The sequence below is a fragment of the Miniopterus natalensis genome, chromosome 3 (assembly GCF_054644295.1).
Source record: "Miniopterus natalensis isolate mMinNat1 chromosome 3, mMinNat1.hap1, whole genome shotgun sequence".
In the NCBI taxonomy this organism is placed as follows: domain Eukaryota; kingdom Metazoa; phylum Chordata; class Mammalia; order Chiroptera; family Miniopteridae; genus Miniopterus; species Miniopterus natalensis.
In genome coordinates this window covers 572,690-596,194 of record NC_142083.1, presented here as the reverse complement: position 1 = coordinate 596,194, position 23,505 = coordinate 572,690, and the positions used below count along the sequence as shown (strand labels likewise).

General features: G+C 42.7%; 1 protein-coding gene across 3 annotated transcripts in view; it reads left to right on the top strand.

Moving 5' to 3' along the window:
- The window catches only part of GPBP1 (GC-rich promoter binding protein 1), a 47,146-nt gene extending 31,732 nt beyond the window's left edge, over positions 1-15,414 (top strand). For 2 of the 3 annotated variants that reach the window (XM_087815238.1, XM_087815237.1), the window contains exons 7-13: positions 987-1,046; positions 5,967-6,151; positions 6,770-6,910; positions 8,490-8,657; positions 9,035-9,222; positions 12,672-12,774; positions 14,940-15,414. In XM_087815238.1, coding sequence (XP_087671364.1) covers positions 987-1,046; positions 5,967-6,151; positions 6,770-6,910; positions 8,490-8,657; positions 9,035-9,222; positions 12,672-12,774; positions 14,940-15,098 — 1,004 coding nt within the window. In that variant the 3' untranslated portion in view covers positions 15,099-15,414. The remainder of the gene's footprint in view (positions 1-986; positions 1,047-5,966; positions 6,152-6,769; positions 6,911-8,489; positions 8,658-9,034; positions 9,223-12,671; positions 12,775-14,939) is intronic. The other variant, XM_087815239.1, reaches the window with a different exon arrangement.
- The last annotated feature ends 8,091 nt before the right edge of the window (positions 15,415-23,505 follow it).

The following is a 23,505-nucleotide window of genomic DNA, read 5'->3' as shown; positions in this document are numbered from 1 at the left end:
TTTCTGTGCTTTTAAAAATAAATAGGCTAGAATTAAATCTTTTAAATATGTTTTGATGTGCTAAGCTACAAAAAAGGTGGCACTTACCTTTTAAAAACAAGATATTGGGGATAGAAGAAGAGATTGAGTTGAAATAATTGATTTGCCCATGTTTGTGCCATTAAGTGTACTCACATGAATGTTCAAAAAACGGTTGTAAGTTAATGTAATGAATGGATATTCCTTTGAAAGCAGTTCAATAATCTAAAGGAAAGACTTAGTTTTAAATTAATTTTTAGTTTTTCAAAGTTGAAAACTTAACTGGAAAGATACGTGCTTCTAATCATAGTGTGACATAAGTTTAATAGTTTTACCTACAAAGATGGTTACACATAGAGAGTATTACATATAATTGTGTAAATTTGCCTATGGAACTAGTCTGTGTTTGAAATTATTTGCCTTTTTGATTTCAAGCTTAATGACAGTTTTTCTGGAAATAACTCCCTTTTCTTTAAAACTGCTTAGAGTTTAATTTGATAGCATCTTACAAAAGATTAAACTGCACTTAGTATAAATTAGCTTTTTAAAGATTCAAGTGAAGTTTAAAATAATGGAAAAAATTTGTAATACAAAGATTTGATACCTGCAAAATAAATTTAATTATTTGATACCAAATTCAAAGGTGATGTATTCACTCTGGAACTTGTACACATTCATCTGTATTTTCTATTGAAAAGCAACAATGTATCAAAACCAGGATTGTGGCTGTGGCAGCGCACTAGTCCTGACACGAAGGCATTATTTTAAACTTTGCCACCTCCTGTGCTGTTCTTTATTGCATTTATGGGGCGATACTCTGGGGAGTTATTTTGTTTTTGTTTGATCTCCAGATTTATTTAAGGGTTTTTTGAGGGCGGGGGTGGGGGGTGGTCAGACACTTGTTAGAACCATGTGAATGGCATTGTTTTTTCTGTATTGCAAATTAGTATTTCTACCACTCTCCCCAGGCCTACACGCCCAGACACACACATACCCAACCAAAAAAATCTCCCAAGCTCCTCTCTTAGGTATGTTTCCTTATTATTCAGTTTTTCTGGGAACAGCTGATTGCATAGAATATAGAACCACCTGTATGGTGTTAAATAGAATCTCTAAGAAATTAGGAATGATTTGAGTTTGATTAGAACGAAAGTAAATAAAAAGTCAAGAATGTCAGTGAGCATTTGTCATATAAAACTATCTATAGATATTACTGGTGTTGATCCTTGGTTAATAATTTTAGAAATTACTTAAAGGCAAATACATCTTTGAAAATATTGAGAATACAGTGTATTAATATAAAGGTTTTTGGTTCTACTGTTTCAGGGTTGGTGTAATAAGGATTTTGAGCACTAGTTGAAAAGATGTTTAAAAGGAAGATTTACTCTTTACTGTGTCTTAGGTAAACTGAGAAGTGTGTCTGCATTAGGTGATAAATGGTGAATTGTGGCTTGGTTAATCGGTAAATCCCAGTACTTCCCATAGGAATACAGTGAAACGTTCATTGTATTGCACTTTATTATTCCTTTCTCACTCCCCCCTCCTGGATTCCCAAATTTTTTTTTTTACCCCCCTCCCCCACCTTTTTTAATGTCTCTTTATTGATTTCAGAGAGAGGAAGGGAGAGAGAGAAAAACATCAATAATGAGAGTCATTGATTGGCTGCCTCCTGCACGCCCCTGACAGGATTGAGCCCGAAACCCGGGCATGTGCCCTGACCGGAAATCGAACCTCGATCTCCTGGATCCTGGGTCCATGCTCAACTGCTGAACCACACATGGGCTTTTTTTACCCATTGCAACATTTAAAATAGCTATTAGGTTCCTGAGGAAGACATGAGAGAAATTTAGGAAAAACTTCAGTAGGCCTTTTCTAGTGCTACTTCCTTCCAGGTAAGTAAAAATTTAATAATGGAATTGTAATATGTATTAAAAATAAACCAGTTTGCCCCTGAAACTGTTTTTCTATAGATCAGAAATTGCAAGAATCTAAAGATAATATACCAATTTAAGAAATATCTTGTGGGAAAGTAATTAAGCTACATATAGTCACATAAGTTTACTTCTACTTAGAACTAAATTAGATTTACTGGAAACCACCTTGTGCAGCTTGTATCCGTGATCTTAACCAGGACCACTGTTGTTTGGTGCACAGGATTAATGCTTATTAAATTAATCTTATTTCTGTGTCCTTAATAATGTGGAACTAAAACAAAATTCAGGGTGCTTTATTGTGCCTGTGAGAATTTTAAAATAATTTAGTTCTGTGATTTGGGGGGTGAGAAAGAAGAGATAAAATGATATGTGTTAATATTATGTGTTTGTTTGCAATTTGAGACATAATTAGCGACTGCTTTTTTTGTTTTCAGGAGTCTACTGGCTATTTGTATGTTGACACAACATGCCAGCAGTATATTACTGGCAGAGCCTAATGAACATGTTGTGCTTAAAAAACTAAATCATGAGAACTTCGGTCATTAGTAATGAACTTAAAGCTTAGTCTTGTTTCAACTCCGTATTTCTATTTGTGTCTGTTCCATTTTAACTTGAAGTTTTCTGATGTTTGCTCATACTTGATATACTGCTTGAGAGCATCAAGGTTCATTTTTAAGAAATTTGTTTGCATAGCTTTCGCAATCACAGTAAGTTTGTGACTAGTTCTTAACAATGGGTTGTTTTTTAGAGAATTCCAATGATATTAGCCACAAGCATATAGACATGGTTTCATTAAATGAGTTAGATCATGTTGAAAACTACTGTTTTTGGGTTTTTTTAAAGGAGCTCTGTAAGTCGAGTTAAGAGACAGGAATGATCTTTATCAGATTTATTTGTAAAAGCATTATGTTAGTAAATTGTTGTTACTGAAATGACCCCACTTTTCTTTGATGTCCTTTTTATATGGAAACAGTTAAAATTATTACATAAGGAAGAAGAAGGTCATACAGCATATCATCAGGGTTGAGAAGGGAACATAACGGGGTTTGATTGGACAACTTAACCCATATAAATTTTATTTGGTCAGAGTTAAAAGTATTACTTTTCATCATTTGTTTTTATTTTAGAAGTGTATTTCTTTAAGCCTGTCCTTCCTGTGAGTAATGTAGGGGACCTTGTTAAAGGAAAAATATATCCCTGCTGATGGCATAAATTATAAGTTCGTGCAACTCATTTGATTAACACTCATACTACTGGAAAACAAAATATTTGTACATTAAATTAAAAAATTCAGAACCCAACAAAATTCAAATAGCATCAATCTATGTAAAAATAATCTTAACAGATTATTGGTTAAAATAGTGTTCTCAGTGCCCTGGCCGGTGGCTCGGTTGGGCGTCGTCCCATAAACCATACAGGTTGCGGGTTCAGTTCCCTGTCGGCACATTTCTAGGTTTCAAGGCGGATCCCCTTTTGGGGTGCATATAGGAAACAACCAATTGATGTTTCTCCCTCCCTCTCTAAAAATCAATAAAAGCATATCCTTGGGTAAGGATTTTAAAAAATAGTATAACAGTGGGAATTTGTTTTAATTGCTATGGTACGGATTCTTTCAGTATGGGTATATTGTGTCTTGTGTAAGTTTCCTCCCCAAATTAGTGTGAAAACTTAATTCAATTACTGTTTACCCTTCACTTGGCTATTTGTTTTCATTCCCACGTTAAAGTTATTTCTTGTGTCAAGATAATGAGGAAACTCAATTAAAACTGCATCAGCATGATGGGGAAGGAAGAGGTGGGCCCTGATGTCACTGGGTAGTGCACACTTATAAGCCCCGTATTCTGACCATTCGGAATAGACTCAGTACTTTTAGTTGGGAATGGTGAACAGTTCAAAGTATCTGGCTAGCAGTAGTTTAATTCCATGTTCTTCAGTTGTATGTGTAGTAACACAGTGGCTTTGGGATCAGAAAGATCTGGGGCCTAACTTAGGTCTTGTTGGTTAGACTTTGGGAAGGCTGTACTATTCTCTTGGAGTGAATTTCGTGTGTGAGAGGAGGATCATTACAGTCATCCTCGTGAGAGAAGCACTATTAATGTTTGTCTACTATGCAAAATCTTTGGTCATGTTATAGGTGTTTAATAATAAGTGTTACCTAGTTATGTTGTTCAAATCCAATAAGCCAGGGAGATTCTAGTAGATTTATCAAAAAGCTGAAAGGAAAAAAAGTTCTAAGTGATATAGCAAAGAATAAAGTAGTAAGTGATTGAATCAGAAAAAAATCTGGCAGCTTTGTAGAGAGTATAGTGAAAGAAGGGCTGAGAGATTGCAGTGTGAGCTCTGAATTAGGCATGTGGCCCATTTACTTTGTATTTATTACACGTGGCAGTATTTTAATTTTCATTTTTCTTCCAAAGAGTTGAGCCACTCCCTTCACCATTGACTTTTGAATTTTTTTAATTCCTTACCTGAGGATTTTTTCCTGTTGATTCTTTTTAGAGAGTGGAAAGGAGGGATGGGAAGACAGAGGCACAGGGGAGCTGGGCATCGATGTGTGTGAGAGAGAGAGAGAGACATAATTGGTTGCTGCCTCCTGCACGCCCCCCACTGGGGACCGAGACCGCACCCCGGGCATGTGCCACAACCAGGAATCGAACCACGATCTCCTGGTTCATAGGTCGGTGCTCAGCCAACCGCTGAGCCATGCTGGCTGGCGATAAAATTTTTGTGTTGTGTGTGCGAAGGTGCCTTTCTTGGCATTTTTATCTTGGGCCTTTTTAGGCAGCCAAGAAGTTGGAATGTTTGCCCTTGTAGATAACGTGTGTGAAACTTTTGGAAAGATGAGCCTTCGCCTAGTTTGCTCCAGGTCCTTGTCCTTTTGTCCTTTTGTCCTTCAGGTTGAGTGAAGCCCTGTGCCAGCTCTGTATTTGACAGCATCTGAGGCCTCAGGTGCACTTCGAGTCTTTCCGTGTCCCCAGGAGTCCTTGTTTAGTGCAGTTTCTCAGATGACCCAGTAGGAAGCTGGGTTTGGTTGGTTTGAGGCAGAGCATCCTGACAGCACTTTTATGCAACTTACTGTGTCACAGGGTCCTGTCTTGTTTAATATGCAAAGCTAACTTTAGATTTCCTGGGATGTTCTGAACTCTTTAGGAAACCGATGCTTTCAGAATTTTTCATTGCCATAAGCCTAACATGCTTGCATGCAACACTTGTTTGATTACACGCACGGATTAAAATCTAGGAGTTTTTCCTGTTTAAACAACTGCTGTGCTCTTGAGAAAAGCTTTTAGTTAGCAACTGTTACTCCTAGTACTACCTTCAGAAGCTAGGGTTGAGTTGGTTACCCTGCTACTCACAAATGCCTTCAGTGAGGTTAGATGATTAATAAATATTTGAATGAATTGATTGGTATTATCAAAGTAGAACTCTTTCTTTCATTAGTCAACTGAAGTAGAAATAGAGGGGCTGTAGTTCCTTGCTTATTGGTAATAACTTTATAAGCGAGAGTAAAAAGAATGAAAAGGAATTAGGAAAATTCTCTTTTCAAAATGGAGAAGAGAAAAATATACTTTATATTCCAAGGCTTAACACATTGTTTGCGGGTAGTTTTTATTGCGCGCTCTACTGCCAGTCAATGTAAAACGTATAAATACGTTTCCCGTATACAATGCGTTAAGAGTACGTAGGATGAAAATTGAAATTAAAAAAAATTTAACGATTATGTTAGAGTCTGATTAATCTTGGTTTGGTCAGAGTTAACGTCTCTGGGCCACTGTCTAGCTGAATTCATCTGTTTTATTTGATGTTGCTCAGTTCTTCCTATGTTCTGTTTAGGTATGTTTTAGCTGTATTTCTTAAGCAGGAGTGTAGCTCATACTTAATTAGCTTAATTATTTTACCCAGGGAGCAGCTGTTATTTTTTAAGTGCAGTCAAGATGTAGAGTGTACTGTTCTTCTGGTGGTTGATATTATGTTAAACTGTGTGTAACTCTTGCTCGCGCTCTATTTATGCAGAGTACCCTCCGAACCCTAACCCTAGAGCTCCACGGATGCTGGTCATTAAGAAAGGGAACGCGAAAGACCCGCAGCTCTCTGGGTTCCCAGGAGGTGGAGCTCTCCAGTCACAGCCAGTTAAGAACGGGACTGGTCCAAGTGTTTATAAAGGGTTAGTCCCTAAGCCTGCTGCTCCACCCACAAAAGTAAGTTCTGAATTAAAATTCAAGTTTTAAGTGGATGTCAATGGAGTTATTTTGGGAAAAGAGTGTTAAAAAAATTTACAGCAAATTGTTGGGTTATTTTATGGGGTGCAGACTTCTGAGTGGAAAGACTGCCTTGTTGTGTGTCATTAATTTTAATTACCCTTTTAATGTCGTGTGTGCTTGTCCACTGTGTGCTTTCTTGTTTCAGTAGTAGTAAGTGAAACCTGTAAAACTTCTGTTTTTCTAGGTACATCTATGATATACTTGCTTAGTAATAGTAATATATAATATATAGTGCTGTTTCCTCAGTGTACTGGTTTAGGTTTTTGAAACCCCCACTAGTGTTTTCTTGACATTAGGTAAAAGAAATCTAACTTTAAGTTTATAAAATTTTGAAAAAATAATTCACTCAGAATTATTTTTCTGAAGACCACGCTCTGACTTTGTTTGTAGAAAAAGATGCAAGAGCGCCCTGGGGACAGTTAGATGTGACGCAAAAGGAATTGCTTTCAGGAGCTGCATGCAGGCACCTTTGTTCTCTACTGTCCCCTTTGTTTTTCTCTCTTCAGTGTGGTCTGTGTTTTTGATACATAGTAATGTTTGTGTGTTTTTCTTCAGCCTACACAATGGAAAAGCCAAACTAAAGAAAATAAAGTTGGGACTTCTTTCTCTCATGAGTCTGCATACGGTGTTGGCAACTTCAATACTTTCAAATCAACGACCAAGAATTTCAGTCCGTCAACACCATCAGTGAAAGAGGTGTGGCATTTAAAACTATTCCTGAGGGATGTAGCGTGTTGTAGTCATGACGGTTTTGTTAACAGCAGAAGACAGATTCATTAAATGACATTAAAGTGTGGGACATTGTAGTTGTTTTACAAAACTTTATTTAGATATTTCCCCTCTATTTGCCGACACTTTTGAACATTAAGTAGGAATAAGGTTTAAAAATTTTAATGAAAATTTCCAAATATCTCAAAATGTATAGAAGATAATACCATATACCCACTGACCAGAAGGAATAATTTATTTTAATTTTTATTTTTTAAATACATCTATATTGATTTCAGAGAGAAGAGAGAGGGGGAGAGAGAGATGGAAACATCAATGATGAGGGAGTCATTGATCGGCTGCCTCCTGCACACCCCCGACTGGGGTTTGAGCCTGCAACTCGGGCATGTTCCCTGACCAGGAATTGAACCACGACCTCCTGGATCCTAGGTCGATGCTCAACCACTGAGACATGCTGGCCGGGCCAGGAAGAATAATTTTTAAGGAAAGAATTAGCAAAACCACAGTTTTGACATTTGTGATTAGAGTTATGCTTTGCATATGATTGAACCTTGCTAAAATTGAGGATTTGTATGATACCATCTTCTTTAGGGGCTGATGGAAATTTTATTAGTGTTAATAACTTAGGGGAGGACATGGAGAGGAAGAAGAGGGAAATATGTGTATTATTGTACCTACTTGAGATGCCTGGTAAGTCAAGCATTTCTCTGTCATTTGACCAGGTTTCTGACCTGTGATACCAGGGGTTTTCTGACAGGTTCAGGGTCAAAAGACACTTGTGATTGTGTAATTATACTTGAAATTGCTCTGGGCACTGTATGGGAACACCAGAGTCCCCATATACCAGTTTTCAGTCATAGAACTTGAGAGCTCTGGTGGGAGGACCAGCATTCTTAGCTGGTTAATTATGGCTTAGATTCATTACAGTCTTACAGACATATTTCCAACAGTTAAGCATTATTTCCATGGTTAAAAAGTTCTGATGCAGAGTTCTCACATTCTGTTTCCTGCTGTATCCCACTGTCAAATTAAAACACTGAAAACAAAAGTGTCGGGACATGATCCTTTTTCCTGTCCCTCCTGCCCCTCCACAAACATTTTCCCTGGTGAAACCCTGCCTGATAAACTCTATATGTACCTGCATGTAAATAAATATAAATAGATCTCATTGAAGCTGTTATTAGATCTCCAGCCTTAGAACTCTGTGGAGCACAGGGTAATAGAACACTGCTTTTCTATGTATTTAGAAATGCTTAAATAAATCCAATTTCTGGATTTATTTTATAAAATAGTAAACTCCTAATTTAGAGTCTTAGTTCTTTGTGTTATCAGACCGTAATTGTTTCTGGGGTAAGAAAATTCTTTTGTGTATTCATCCAGTGGGGCAGGTAAGACGTAAAGGATAGAGGAAAGTAGTCTTTGAAATAGACCTTAAAACCAGGTTTGTTTTGTGAATAAAGGTGAAAGGAAGTTGTGGTTATGAGCTTTCTGTTGACGTTAGTTCTCTGTGTACATATTTATCAATATTTCTAAATTTTTTTCTTAGTGTAACCGCTCGAATTCCTCTTCACCTGTTGACAAACTTAGTCAGCAGCCCCGACTAACCAAGCTGACGCGAATGCGCACGGATAAGAAGAGCGAGTTCCTGAAGGCCCTGAAGAGGGACCGGGTGGAGGAGGAGCACGAGGACGGAAGCCAAGCTGGCTCTGAGAAGGTGACTCGGTTTGAGGGACATGTTATTGAAGGATCTGGGCAGACACCACTTGGGACCTTTGCATAAGCTTCAGTGGCTTCCTCTCTCAAGGACATTTCCTCATCCTGTGGTTCCCGTGAAAAAATCCTGTTTGTATGGTTCTTGTTTTCTCTGAGTCGCCCGCCTTCATCCTTGGGGGTTTTGCCTTTGTTGAGTAGATGTGAAGACTAGAGTTAGAAAGCTGTGTGTGTCCATCGAAGCTTAGATTTTATCTTGGGAGAATGGCCTCTAGATTTAATGATTACCACAGTTACATATTGTCAGTGGAAGTTGACCAGGATCTGCTGCGTGTGTAACTGCTGTTTTCTCTCATTCTTTGTTAACTGCCCAACACCCAGGATGACGACTCCTTTAATTTGCATAACAGCAATAGTGCTCACCAGGACAGAGATATAAACCGAAACTTTGATGAAAACGAAATTCCTCAAGAGAACGGCAATGCCTCGGTTATCTCCCAGCAGATCATTCGGTCTTCAACCTTCCCACAAACGGACGTTCTTTCAAGTTCACTTGAGGCAGAACACAGGTTAGTATTTGTTCTTACTTACCTGTATTTTTTGTATCCAGGATTTTGATATGATAGAAATGGCTGTGGCTGTGATTTATTTTTTAACAGTTTTATTGACAAAATTTATAGGCCATAAATTTCATACATTTTAAAAGTACAGTTCGCAGATTTTTTTTTTTAGTATATTCAGAGTTGTGCAGCTGTCATCACAATCTAGTTCCAGATCAGTTCCATTGCACCCCAAAGAAAACCCCCTGCTCATTGGCAGTCAGCCCTCATTTTTCCTCCGTGTTGTAGGCAGCCCAACCTCCCCCTCTATAGATCTGCTTTTCCTGGTGTTTCATGGAAGTGGAGTCGTGGAATTTTTTCCTTTACATCTGGCTGCTTTCTCTTCGCACAGGATTTTCTAGGCCTGTCGGCATCGCAGCAAACTCACTGCTTTGTTCCTTTTTGTTGCCTGTTGTGCATGTGTGGCTCTGCTGTTCACCAACGCATGGGTATTGGGCTGTTGGTACTTTTGAATGCTGTGGGTAATGCTGCTGTGAACATTCGTGTGCATGTTGTGTGTCGGCACATTTTTCGGTAGATACCTAGGAGTGGAATTGCTGAGACTCGGGCTTACGTTTTGAGAAACTGCCAAACTCTACGCGTTTGTGTGCATACTTCACTTTCTTATTGGCACTGTGGGAAGATACCAGTTTCTGCAGGTACTCGCAAACACTGGTGACCATCTGTGTCTCTCAGCGTGGCCATCCTAATAGATATGGTTTCTTTTGTGGTTTTTAATATGCCCTTGCATAATAGCCAACAGTGTTGAGCATCTTTTCATGTGTATTTATTAGCCATTTGTATATCTTCTTTGGAGAAATGTCTGTTGAAATTCTTTGTCCTTTTTAAAATTACATTATTTGGCTCGGCTGGGTGTGGCTCAGTGGTTGAACGTGGACCTAGGATCCAGGAGATCATGGTTCAGTTCCTGGTCAGGGGCGTGCAGGAGGCAGCTTTTCAATGACTCTCTCATCATTGATGTTTCTCTCTCCCTCCCTCCCCCTTTCTCTCTCTGAAATCAATAAAGATATATTTGAAAAATAATAATAAAATCACATTATTTGTCTTACTGGACTCTAAGAGTTCTTTATGTATTTTGGATATATCTTATATATATAACTTGCAGATTTTCCCCCTATTCTGTGAGTTGTCTTTTCACTTTCTAAATGGTGCCTTTTGAAGTACAAAACTTAATTTTCACAAAGTCATTTTATAATTCTTGTTGCTGTGTGATGCTTCGTCTGTGTGGTGAGATAGGTTCCAGAGTCACCCTTTTCCAGTGGATATCCACCCAGTTGTCCCAGGATGCAATTTATTTTTTATTGTAAACTTTCAAGAGCACTTTCTGCTTCTATACTATCATCTTAAACATCTTTTAAATAGCGAACTCTTAAGCGACTTAGTCTCAGAATTGAAGTGTGTTCAAGTGTAGAGCAGACTTCTGTGGTTTTTCCCCCTGTGATTTTATAGTTAAGAGCAGGTATTTTGCAGAAATGGTTTACCTTCCTGTGGTCTTGAAATAAACCACATAGTTCAGCATCACTACAGGAAGGATTTTAGGGCTTTTGGCTTTACTTGTTTGTTTGTTTTGAATTAAGCAAACTTTTATTGAAGCCTAAATTGTGGTATAGAAATACCACCACGGAGGGAGAAATATGGCACCAAACTTTCCTCCTCTTTTGCACTTACTAGGATTGCTTTAGATTTCTGTTTGTTTTCTACAGTTTTGATTTCTGAAAGGCTTTGCTCCACACACACCTACCTGTGTACTATTTCAACATTAGAATTCTTAAATCTGTTAGTTTCAGTTCCTTTTTAATAACTGAAGAAATATAACTACTAAACCAATTAAAAGCTTATGCACTTATATTGTCTATTTACATAACTATAATTGCTTTGTATAAACTGAATTGTTTTTCCACTAAAAATTCTTACATCCCCGGGGACCAGGTTCATTGTGGGGTTGATACTCGTGAAAGCAGAGGATTGACCTGACTTTCTGTTTGGTTTAGTGCCGGTTCGCCTCCAACGTGATTGAATTCTAGGACAGCAGGCAACTGGGTTATACCTACTTCCACTTTTATTTTCATTAAGAACCTAAGCTCCATGAGGACAGACATCTTGTCCATTTTGTTCAGTACTGTGTCTGGCACCTGGCATTTACTGTGGGCTTAAATTTGTTAAATGAATGAGTGGTGCTACGGTTCTAGTCTTCTTCTGCCTGCTCTGTGAAGCTGTGCTTAGAGGGTGAGGCACTGGTGTGGTAAGGTGCTGGGCAGTCACTTGGAAGAAGGGGTGTTTAGAGTTGACCGTATACTTCATTTTAGGGGCAGTGGATGGACTAGCTTGACGAGTGTGAAGTCCTTAGTGGAATTAGAGATGACCCTGCTGAGATATATCCCTAACTGTGGGGAAAGGGAGACTACACAAGAGTGCCTGTTTTGACAGCTATTCCAGAAACAATTAGTTACCACTCTAAACCTGTAGACTTTGAACTGAATGGCATTGGGAATGGAAATACCATGCCACAGGGAGGCAGGGTTCAAGAGTGATGACAGTGCCGTGCGCTGGAGAGAAATGTGAAGTGATGGAAAGGAAAGAGGAGCAGTAGTTAGTTACGGCTGTGACATTGTGGCCCAGAGACAGCCGGGCGCAGTGTATACTAGTTAAAAAAGTGTAGTCAGATCAGTATAAAATTTGTTCACATGGAAGAAGGAATGGTGACGTCACCGAGTCAGATGCAGCGGCTCTGACGGGGGTTCCTGCTGGCAGCTGGAGAGAATGGCTGGGCCACTGCTGGCCCTCCTCCCTCTGGTGCTTGAGAAGGAGGTGTGTTCTCTTTAAAAACTGGGAGGGAAAGAGAACAGCCACAGCAGTCGTTTTGCTTAGATCCGGTTGGGAGCTTTGAAAACAGTCTTCTTTGTTGTTACGGAGCGTAGTGCCCACTCACACGACAACTGTCATGCACAGGAGGCCGTGTCTGGATAAATAAATTATAAAATGGCAAAGTAGGGTGAGATAGCCCAACCCTTTCTTTTCAAAGCAGGAAACCTAATGGTGAGGTAGAGTAGGACGGATTGTGGTGACAGTAATAGAGCCAAGGGGCATTGCTTTTACTTTCAGTGCACGAATGTAGCATTGCAAGTCTCTAGCCCGCAAGTTTACACTCTGGAGAACCTCTGACCCCAGAAATAAAACGAGGAAGCAGTTTGCCCTCATCTTACTCTCTAAGATGTTTTATTGCGCTTAATCTTATCTGTTTGTTCATTTGCAGAAAGACACCCACGGCATAAACACAAATCCTTGTCTGTGTTCCGGGGGCTTTGCGTAATGGTCAATGTTTCCTTGCACTGACCATAAGTGGAATGATCCTACTTGGGTGCAGCTCTCAATTTATTAATTTCCTCCCTTTCTTCCAGATTGTTAAAGGAGATGGGCTGGCAAGAAGACAGTGAAAATGATGAAACCTGTGCTCCCTTAACAGAGGATGAGATGAGAGAATTCCAGCTTATTAGTGAGCAGGTAGGGTGACCCGAATCACACAGCAGGTTCACTGTAAGCTGTCCCTTCTCAGTCAAAACAGTGGATTAAAACAAAGCATTTTTGGGGAATGGGGGGGGGGCTTACACAGTTTTATTTAGGAACATATTGGACACCACATTATGGTCAGTATTGCCTTTGTTTCATGTCTCCATAGTTTCGTTTTGAAAGAGTACCAGGAAATGTTTGACAGTGTCAGAAAGTTGAAGTGATTTTCCAAATTTATTATGGTTTTTAATAGTTATGGTCATGCAGAAGTGATTTTCTCTACAGATGCATTCTAGTTTAAAAATTTTAAGGTTGAATTTAATATATTGATTTTTTTCACAGCATTTAAAAATTTTGTGGCACGTAACGTGAAGTTTTCCATTTAGCCATTTTAAATGTGTAGCTCGGCATGAAGTACATTCATGTTGTGTAGCCGTCACCACCGTCCAGCTCACTCGCCTCATGGAAGCGTAGCTTTTCATTCCCAGCTCCCCTACCCTGGGAGCCCAGTGCTCTACTTTCTCAGTGCTCTAGGCACCTCATGTGAGTAGCACCATGTGGTATATGTCCTCCTGTGACGGGCTCATTCCACTTAACATAAGTGCCCTCGAGGTTCACCATGGAGCATGCGCCGGGATTTTCCTTTTAAGGCTGAATAGAATCTGCTGTGTGCATATACCACATTTTGTGTATCCAGTTTATTGTGGCAGACGCACTGGGGCCTATTCCACCGCCTGGCTGCTGTGAGTTATGCTGCTGTGAATGTGGGTTTACAGATCTCTCAAGTGCCCGTTTTCAGTTCTTCTGGAGGTACCCCCGGAAGTGGAGTTGCTGGGTCATAGGGTCGTCTGTTTTTTACTTTTCAAGGAACCGCCATCCTGTTTTTCTGTAGTAGCTGTGTCAGTTCACGTTCCCACCAGTGGTGGGTGCTCGAGTTTTCTCTTTTTGGACGTTCTGACGGATATGAGATGGCATCTCGCTGCTGTTTTCTGTTCATTGTCCATCTCCCCATTGGTTAGTGATGTTGAGCATCTTTTCATGTGCCTTTTGGCCATTTGTGTGTCGTCTTTGGAGAAGTGTCTATTCACGTCCTTTGCTCATTTTTTAATGTTTTTTTGTTGAGTTACATCTCTGTCTATTCTGGATATTAATCTCTTATCAGATAAGTGATTTGTAAATATTTTCTCCATTGCGTAGGTTGCCTTTTCACTGTTGTGTCCTTGGATGCAAAGAAGTTTTAAATTTTGTTGTAGTCCAGTTTGTGTATTTTTCTCCTGTTGCCTGTGCGGTTGATGTCATTCAAGAAATCACGGCCAGTTCTTGGGGATAATACAGGCATCTAGAAAAATCAGAGATAAAAATTTAGACTTTATATCTTTATAATTTAACTTTATATCTTCAAGTAGTTTCTAATTTGGGTCAACCCCTTGCCTCCACAGAATTTTTATCAAAATGTCGAGCTTTGGAAAGATTAGGTCGCGCTGGGCTGTGGGTCACGTGAAACAGGACGGGAACTTTGGGGAATGGGAAAGATGTACCTTTAAAAGAGCGACAAAGGTGTGTTTTTAAGCATCACAGTGGTTGAGGGAGGACACCAGAGGTGGCTACATGGCTTTTGTTTTTCTCAATAAAGACGGTGAGGTTTTTTTCAAAATGAAAGCAGGTAGCTTAAATTTTGTAATTTAGGTAGGAAAGAAAATCTGCTATGGGAGAAAATAGAGAATTTATTTTTAGTGCACAGGGTCTGTGAGAAACAGAATTTGCCGTGATGGAAGCAGCTCCTTGGGTTTGATTCTCACCCTGGTCACCATCAAAACCCTCTAGAGCACGGCCCCCATCAGCACTTCCGATAGTAACTTCTTATATAGCTGGATTTGGTCTTGTAAAAGAATGTTTAGAGAGTTTGACGAAAATTACCAGAATGTCAAAAGTTTTATGAAAGAAATTTGAAAGGCTGGAATTAGTAGAATGTACATTATTATTATTAATTTAACTTTATGTCTTCAAGTAGTTTCTAATTTGGGTCAACCCCTTGCCTCCACAGGTGACCTTTGGACCCAATTCTTACTACCATATTAACCTGTTAGTTCTAATTTCTCATTTTCAGAAATAGAAACTAATTTATTCCAGTATTTAACTGCTTATTTTTGACCTTTTAGCTGCAGAAGAATGGTCTGAGGAAAAATGGTGTTTTGAAAAACGGCCTGATCTGTGACTTCAAGTTCGGACCCTGGAAAAACAGCACTTTCCAACCCACGATCGAGAACGAAGACACGGAGACCAGCAGCAGTGACACGTCGGACGATGACGACGTGTGACGTCCTGACAGCGCCAGAGGCTTAGGGACCCGTCTCCCACGCAGTTCAGGGTGGACTGTACAGGTGAAGAACTGTAATTTATGTAGGAAAAGGCCCCATTAGAAGATTTTTGGGGGGACTTCAATATGAAGAAAACCAAGAATGTTGTGTTGGGCTGTGTGGAACATTTTCTTTGTCATGGATGTTGTGGAAATGAGGACTTTGGTGGACCCAGCATTGACTCTCCATCACTGCAGCATTTCTGACTAGCAATGTGACGATGTAACAGATGAGATGTTCTCATTTAATAATAAAAAATTGTGTAATGTTTTGCAAAGCTTCTGTCTTAAAATGTCCAGGTCTTAAGAAAAAGGCAGCTTACACTGTTTGCTTGCAGAGTCCTCTCTCTCGTACAGTGGAAACCCTCACGTCCACTCTGCGCCCCGCCCCCCAAAGGACAATGTAGCATGTCGGCTAAAACTGGAGCAAAGTGCACTAAAACATTAATTCCTGAGCTCAACTGTTGTACTAGTCACCTTTGAAAACATACTTGCTCTCTAGCCATTTGTAGTTCCGTAACTATTACAGGAAAGACTCGCCACACTTTCTTCCAAATTTTACGAGGTGATTTTCAAGAGCTTTATTTGGGTATGTTGTCAGACCAGGATTTTCAGAGTTGATGGAAAAGAGTTGTTGTGGGAAAACCTATTTTGATAAATTATTACACGTGCAGAAAACTGATCACACTGACTGGCTCTGTCCACACATGGAAATAAACTGGATTTTCAGAACGTGTCGCTCTCCGTAGTGTTCACGGTGTCGGTCTCCACACACACGGCTTTATTCAGTTACCAGACAGTTACGCTTGGCTAAAGCTGGTGGGGATCCCTTTCTGAGGTGAGGAAAGAGGGCCGGAAAGGAGCCTTTCACCACCAACAGCTAACACAGTTATGGGATAAGTGTTACACAACCACTTTATTCTCATTTCCATGTTAATTTTGGAATCGTTTCTGGCTGCTGGCTGGAAGAGTACCTTTGTATTTTGGTTCTTCTGTTTTGTTGACCCACATTAGCATTTGCCTTTCTTCCCACCCCTGTGTTTATATATATTTTAGTTGTAAAGAGCATAGTCTTACAGCGAAGATGCTCAAGGTTTCGTCAGATTGAGCTAATCCTCAGAGTTTTTTTTTTTTAAATTGTGTTCTCAGAAGACTTTTGTGCTTTTGCTGTTTTCACCTCAGTATCCTGCCTAGACTCCCTAGTTTTTACCAGAAGCCAGATTTATTTGTTCACACTGAGCGGCGGTGGTGGGGAAATTAAAACAAAAATGACAGTTTCATCCTGCAGAATTTATGAGTTAGAGTGGTAACAAAGTATGAGATACACCTTAAAGCTTTCATTTAGAAATAGGCCTGTATTATGTAACGTGCCACCAGCCAGTCCCGTCACCTAACTTAAATGTAGCGCTGGCCAGGCTCTGGGGCTTTGCCAGCATCGGTGAGCACCGCGTGCCTGTGGCTCGAACGCACGATTGGGCTAATAGATCGGTGAAACCTACCAGATGCAGACTATTTGCTAACACAGAAGGGACCCGAGAGATGCGGCTTATGTTTAAAATCTACCTATTGTGTTTTCTAAATAGCTTTCAGAAAAGATTTTGCGATTTTTTATTTTACTTATGGCGCCCTCTGCCTTTTATTCAGATAATTGCTTGCCTTCCTCCCCGCTTCTCAGCTGGCCAGTGGTGTGTGCTGTGCCTGGTGCTGTGGGACGTGGTTGGAGTTCACAGCGTGGTGAGTGCAGTGGTTGGTGACCCTCCGTGTTGGAGGACGGCAGCAAGGGCAGCTCCTGGGGGCGAGCGGGGCAGGTGTGCTGATGGATCCGCTAAAGCTTCACCATGACTGACCTGCCTTCTGCGTAGTGGGCAGCTGTAAAGGCCACGTGTTGGAGACGAAGCCCACAAGCACAGAAACTGGTTGAATTGCACATCTGGCGTGGAAACAGACTCAGAAACAGGCCATGGAGATGTGGGGGGAAGTAATCGCTACTTAAAAAACAAAACTTTATTGATTTCAAAGAGCGGGGAGAGAGAAACATCAATGATGAGATTGAGCCTGCAACCCTGGCATGTGCCTGGCAATCAAACCGTGATTTGGATCCTAGGTCGATGCTCAACACGCAACTGCTGAGCCATGGTGATTGCTACTTTAAATGAAGTTTTTTTGTGGCAAGTTAGTTTTGTGTTTTTTTAATACAAACCACTCTATTGAGGTATGAATTGACACAAAATACACATTTCAAGCATATGATTTGATGAGCGTTGTGAAAGGTCACTGCACTCAAGGTAGTGAATGTGTCTCACCCCAGAAAGGTGCTTGGTGTCCCCCCCTCCGCAGTCCTTCCCTCTCACTACCACTCCCCCCCTGCATTTTTTTCTTTGTTGTATTTTATTTGCTTTATATTAAAAGTTTACAGATTAGAATATTTTCATAAATACCTTTCTATTAAAGTTGAGATAAGTATGTGTTAACTTAAAAATCACATGGATTTGATGACATCAGCTTTATATTTATTCTGTGTGTTGAAGGGCCTGGAGCTTAACAAATACATTGTGTGCCTTTTGATGGCGTATGTATGTACTGTTAGACTTGGAACATGGTCATTTAAACAGTTTAAACCCACTGAGGGATGTGTCCTGAGTCACTTGTGTCTGCCCCCCCATGTACTTAAGTTTAACCTCACGATCAGATTCTGCTCCATGCTCGTCTCCTACTCAAAAGCTTTATAAAGAGTTTTATTAAAATGTGCGTTTGTTAGAGTTTAGATTCCTGGATTAGGGAAGGCCCACACTTGTGAAGACTTTTCTTTAAAGTGAGATCTGTATTTTGGCTCACATGGTGGACTTAGTTTTCTTTGGAACAGGTATGTTTTGGGGCTGCTGTAGGATGGTTACGTGGCTGCTGGGGAGGGGTGGGCAGGGCCTTCAGGCAGCAGCAGAGCCCCCGGAGCCCCGTGCTGTGGGACTGCTTCTCTGAACTGTGGCTTCCTTGCCCAGCAGGGCTGCGTGCCGGAGCTCGGAGGCGACAGGGCTGCTTGAGGAGCTGAGAGTGTTTTAATATAATTGGGCACGACGGACACATGGGCCTGGAATGTTTGTTTGTAGTGAGGGGCTAGGGATGTATGATCCAGAATTACCGGCTAAAGGTTTGGTGGCTGTGAGTTTTTCTCATTGGCCTGGGAGATGTGCAGGTCATCCCTTCTTGATGTGTAATTCGTCCCGTGGATGCTGCTCTCACGCCTGTGTAACACTTGTTTTGTAGAAACCTAGTCTGGTGTCGGGAGCGGGTGTATCGTGTGAAGTCCTTAGGTCTGCTGGAAGGACAGATGCACCGTGGCCTGTGCACCCCGCCCTTGGTACCTGAGCCCTCGGGGCTGCTGCTGATTCTAATGTGTTGACGTGCAGGGAGGTGGATTGAAGCCTGGCTCACCCCTGCCAGCTGAGACCCAATCCAGGTACGCAGCCTCCAGATCTTACCTGTCTGTGGAGCGAGCGTGAGGATGGGCAGTACCACGGGAGCACCTGGTGTGAAGCTTTTGGCAGAGTGTGTTACCCTCTGTCCTGAACTAAGCTGAGGACCCGAAGCACCCCTTCACCAGAAAGGGTGCGGTGGGACAGGAGCCAGGGACCCGGGCCGAGGGCTGGTGTAGCAGGTGTGTTGCAGGCACCAGGCTCCTGTCAGGATTTGGGGGCCTGCCTTTGAAGTCAAGTGGATGCTGAGGGGCTAGGCCCAGGTAATGTCTTGGGGAGCAGGAGCAGGTGATGAAATTAAACCTCGATAGTGATGCTTCAGGCTAACGGAACTGCACTGAAGCCCTCCCTGGGGTGGGGTGGGGAGGGTCTGATGCTTGATGAGGGGGAAGGAGGCAAGTCAGGGTATTGAATCCGAGCCCAGGAGCTGGAGGTAGAACACCTTCCCCAGGGAATGATGCTGCAGCAGAGCCAGGTAAGCTGTTAGGGGCACCTCACCCACCCCAGAGGCGTTACTGGAGGGAGAGGGCTGTCCCGCCTCTATCTTTGTCTTCCCATGTAAGTGTATTCATACGAGAGACCCTGGTTGCCTTGTGAAAAGCCATTTTAGTAAAGCAGTTAGGACAAGCACCTTTACTAAAAAAGCAAAGCAAGCCCATCTACACACCTGGCTTAGGAAGCACAGACAGAGTGAGGTGGGTGGGGTCCTGGGCGTTACAGACCCTCCTGTCTACAGGCCTCAAATCCTCTGCTGAGTAGTTTGGTTCAGATTAATTCTCAAGGTCCCTTTTTACTTTGGCCTTCCCAGAACTCACGAGAAGCGCCTGGCAGTTGCATCTTTCCCAGCCCCAGTCTGCTGGCTTCTCTGCTTAGGGAGTGAAACCGCCCTGGTTTCCTTCCCTCTTCCCCTCCTTTCCCGCACCCTCTCCTTGGGGGGGGTTTAACCCTTTGCTCTCAAGTGCCCTTGGCTGGGAAGATAATGGCTTGTTATTTGTAGGCTGGCTCCTCATTGCCTCACTGTGTGGCCTGGTTTTAACTTTCCTGTCTCAGTTTCCCTCTTCCACGTGCCCTGGAATTTCCCTAGCTCCTCACTGCCCTGTAACGAAGCCCTTGCGAGGTGTGGCGTGAGCTTGAATCTGCAGGAAAGCAGGAGGACCGAGACCACCAGACCTGCTGGAGGCAGGCTGAACCGTCAGGCCCAGACAGCTGCAGCCCGCCAGCCCCTGGACGGGGTCTGGGCCAGGATGGGGTGAGTGTGCCCATGAAAAGCGTCCGATGGTTTACATTTGAATGTGATCAGTGGCTTAATGGTCAATGTTTCTTGTATCTGCAGCTTCCCAAGGCAAGTAGTGAGGTCGGTAAAGCCCACCCTGTGCTGGAGGAAGAGCGAAGGTCACACACCCTGAGCTGGAACCGGACGGCCTCGCAGGGTGACCGTGCTGCGGCGAGTTCTCCATGTGTGGTGCCCGGTCTGGGGAGGGGCGGCGAGGGCTCAGTTTAATGGATGAGGAATGATTTTCTACGCACATGGGTGAAGGGAACCAGCTGCCGACTTCTGTGTTTGGTGGAAGGACAGGAGGAGGAGCCGGAGGCGAGGCTGGCGGGGCAGCAGGAGCCACGGCGCCCACCCTGCTGGCCACGCAGATTTTACCTGCAAGCAGCAGGAGCCACTGAGGATAGTACACCTGGAGCTCCGGACTCGTGTTTCTTCTCTTTAGCAATATTATAATGTCCCTTCAGCATCAGGGTTCATACCTACGACTGCTTAAAACTACAGGGGCAGGTAGGGGAAAAGTTCCCACGATTGTTCTGTGTAGCCTGCGGTTCAGAAAGGTTCTCAGGGCTGGACTGTCCGCGCACCTGTTTGTCGGCCTGCGTAGAAAGGTGATACTCCTCAGTCACTAACTGGTGCTGATAGCAGGTAACGTACCAAGAGGTCCAGCCACTTGTGAGGTAAGCACAGTTTTGAAGATGAGCTGTTATCTCAGGCTTCAGGTTTGCAACCCAGTTTTTCGATGAAATTACCGTTATCACTGCGGGCTCCCTGGGTGTGGGGCCTGCGGAGATCACAACACGTGGGACCGGAGAGCCAAGGGGAGCACAGAGAATGCATTGAGCCAACCTCGGAAACACGTTTTATACTCCACCAACCACCTCGGAAATTTCTTAAAAAGCACAACCCACAAGCACAGATTGTGTCAGCAGAGCATCGTCGCATGTCACCCAGTCTCCGAAAAGCCCCACTGTACACGCCTGAGAACCTGAAATGACAAAACACCGTTATAATGAGAACACAGGAACTCAGGAGGCTGGGCCTCCTCACAGAGCCACCGTGGGGCGGATCCCGGTGCGCACACCCGATGCCGGGGATTCGTTCAAACATGCACTGTCCCCGCGGGGCAGCGATCACGGTCGTTCACCTGTGCGCCCTTACTACAGCTCCTTGTCCGGAAAACACAACAAGGCTCAATAAATGTTCACTCAAAAAACCGGGGGAACTTTTTATTTCAGCGGAAACTATTGTGAAAAGACTTTTAAGTCTTTGGTGCCCCCAGGTGGCCTGACATTGCAAAGCACCTTGGAGAAAGCCGCAGGTGTTACTTAGAAATCTCAAGCCCTGTTTGGGTTCAGGTTGCTGCTTCTGTGCATTAACAAGACTTCCCGCCCTCTCCAGATTTCCCTGCAAATCCCAGCCAGTTACTGGGGTATGTCCCACCCCCACGTCCTGTGCCTGTGGACACGGGGTGGATGCTGGTTGTTGAGCTGACCAGTCTGTGGAGACAGCGGAGCGGCCCTCACCCCGCAGTCAGGGTTCTCAGGCCGGTTCCTCGGCTCCCTCAGGCCAAGTCTTCACCACTCGCCTCCTCGATCTGCATTTCCTTTGCGAGCAGACATATATTTCATATATTTGCATTTTCTTGTGCTTAAATTTAGTTTAATTTTTTCCTTCTTGTGCCTCTTCCAAAATAGGTGAGTTTTTAAAAAATCGTAAGAGTTCTTTTGAGCTAAACTGATGACATAGGCCAGGAGCTAGACTGCAGATGCTTCTAGGTGAGGTTTTTTAATGTGAATTTGTAGATTCCCGAACTTCTAGCTGGAAGAGTGAGGGTGACAGATTCCCAGGGAACCCAGATAAACGGAAATGTGGACGCTCTTCCCAGTTGTCATGGAATCAGGACAATCTGCCGATGGGCCTTCGGTGTGTTGAGTCCTTTTACCTCCCACATTGTCACGAGGCTTTCAGATCTCGAGGTGCCGGCCCTGGGGCTGCCGTTCAGGCTCACACCACGTGGAGAACCTGGAGAGACTGTTTTGTGGTGATTCACCAAAGTGATCGTGAGGAAAGTTTGGAAGAAAAATCCTTTCCCTGGGAAAAGTCTGGGGTGGGGGCATCCACAGAGGACATTTATTTACACATTTTGTTTCACTCATTTGTTCAACGAGCATTTGCAAGCCTAATCCTGTGGGCCTGGTGCCGGGTTCTGGGACAGACATGGACGGGGAGCCCGTCCTTCCGAAGCTCGGCCTCCAGGGAGGGGGCAGACACATGGTGCGTGAACAACGCCGGACAGTCCTCTGCGAAGAGGTGAAACTCTGACCCCTGCTTTGAGAAATGATTGAGGGTCAGCTGAGAAAGTCATGGAAGGACTCAGGTTGATGACTTCTGGGAGGCGGGCGGTGCGGGAGAGAGGATTATCTTCACATTAAGTTTTAATTTCTCAAGTAATTAACGAATCCAGATGTTTGTAAACTGGCCCATCTGAACATCACTTTTGACACACTTCCCTTGCGACCTGTTGAGTACGTGGCCTTCCTGATACTCTGTCTATTTACAAGGTTATATATGTGCACGGAGAGATTTATAGTATTTCAACAATACATGGTATCATGCCATGTGGATCTTTCTACAATATACTCTTTCACTCCATGGTATTTTTTTAAAAAAAGTTTATTGTTGAAAGTATTACAGATGTTCCCCTTTACCCCCCACTGATCCCCTCCACCTGGCATCCACCCCCCAGGCCTTCTCCACACCATTGGCTGTGTCCATGGATTATGCACATATGCATATAAGTTCTTTGGTTAATCTCTCCCCACCCCACCCCCCCTCACCTTCCCTCTGAGACTCGTCAGCCTGTTCCATGCTTCTATGTCTCTGTACTTTTTGGGTATATATCCATGTTAGCTCATGTAAACTACCTTCTAACTTTATTTTATTATTACTATTGTATTATGTTTCTATTGATTTCAGAGAGAGGAAGGGAGAGGGGGAGAGAGAAACATCAACAATGAGAGGGTCATTGATCGGCTGCCTCCTGCACGCCCCCGACTGGGGATGGAGCCCACAACTGGGCATGAGCCCCGACCGGCAATCAAACTGCGATCTTCTGCATCCTAGGTCGACGCTCAGTCGCTGAGCCACGCCGGCGGGGCTACCTTCTACTTTTAAATTGCTGAGTAGGATGCCATAGCATAAAGCAGTGGTTTCCAACTTTTTCCTCTCATGTCACATAAGCTAATTATTAAAATCCCACAGCACACCAAAAAGATATTATATTTTTTGATGATCTGACAAAAGAAAAAAGGGAATAATTTTGATTCACTCATGCTGGACGGCTACTGTTGTGTTGGCTGTTGTCATTTTTTTATTCGACAACCTAAGGGGAAAGAGGCCAGTGCCCCTGACTAAATAGTCAGGTATTGCATGTTTTAAACATTCTTACGGATCACTGGCATAAGTAATTGACCATCTATTCAGAGTGTCCCTGTTTTTTAGCCAATATAAGCAGTGCCACGGTGGCCCCTCTTGCAATCCCATTTCTCTAGGAGAATCACCAAGTAGTAAGGCTCCTGGGTCATAGGGTATGAAATTAAAAACACATATACAATAGATTCTGT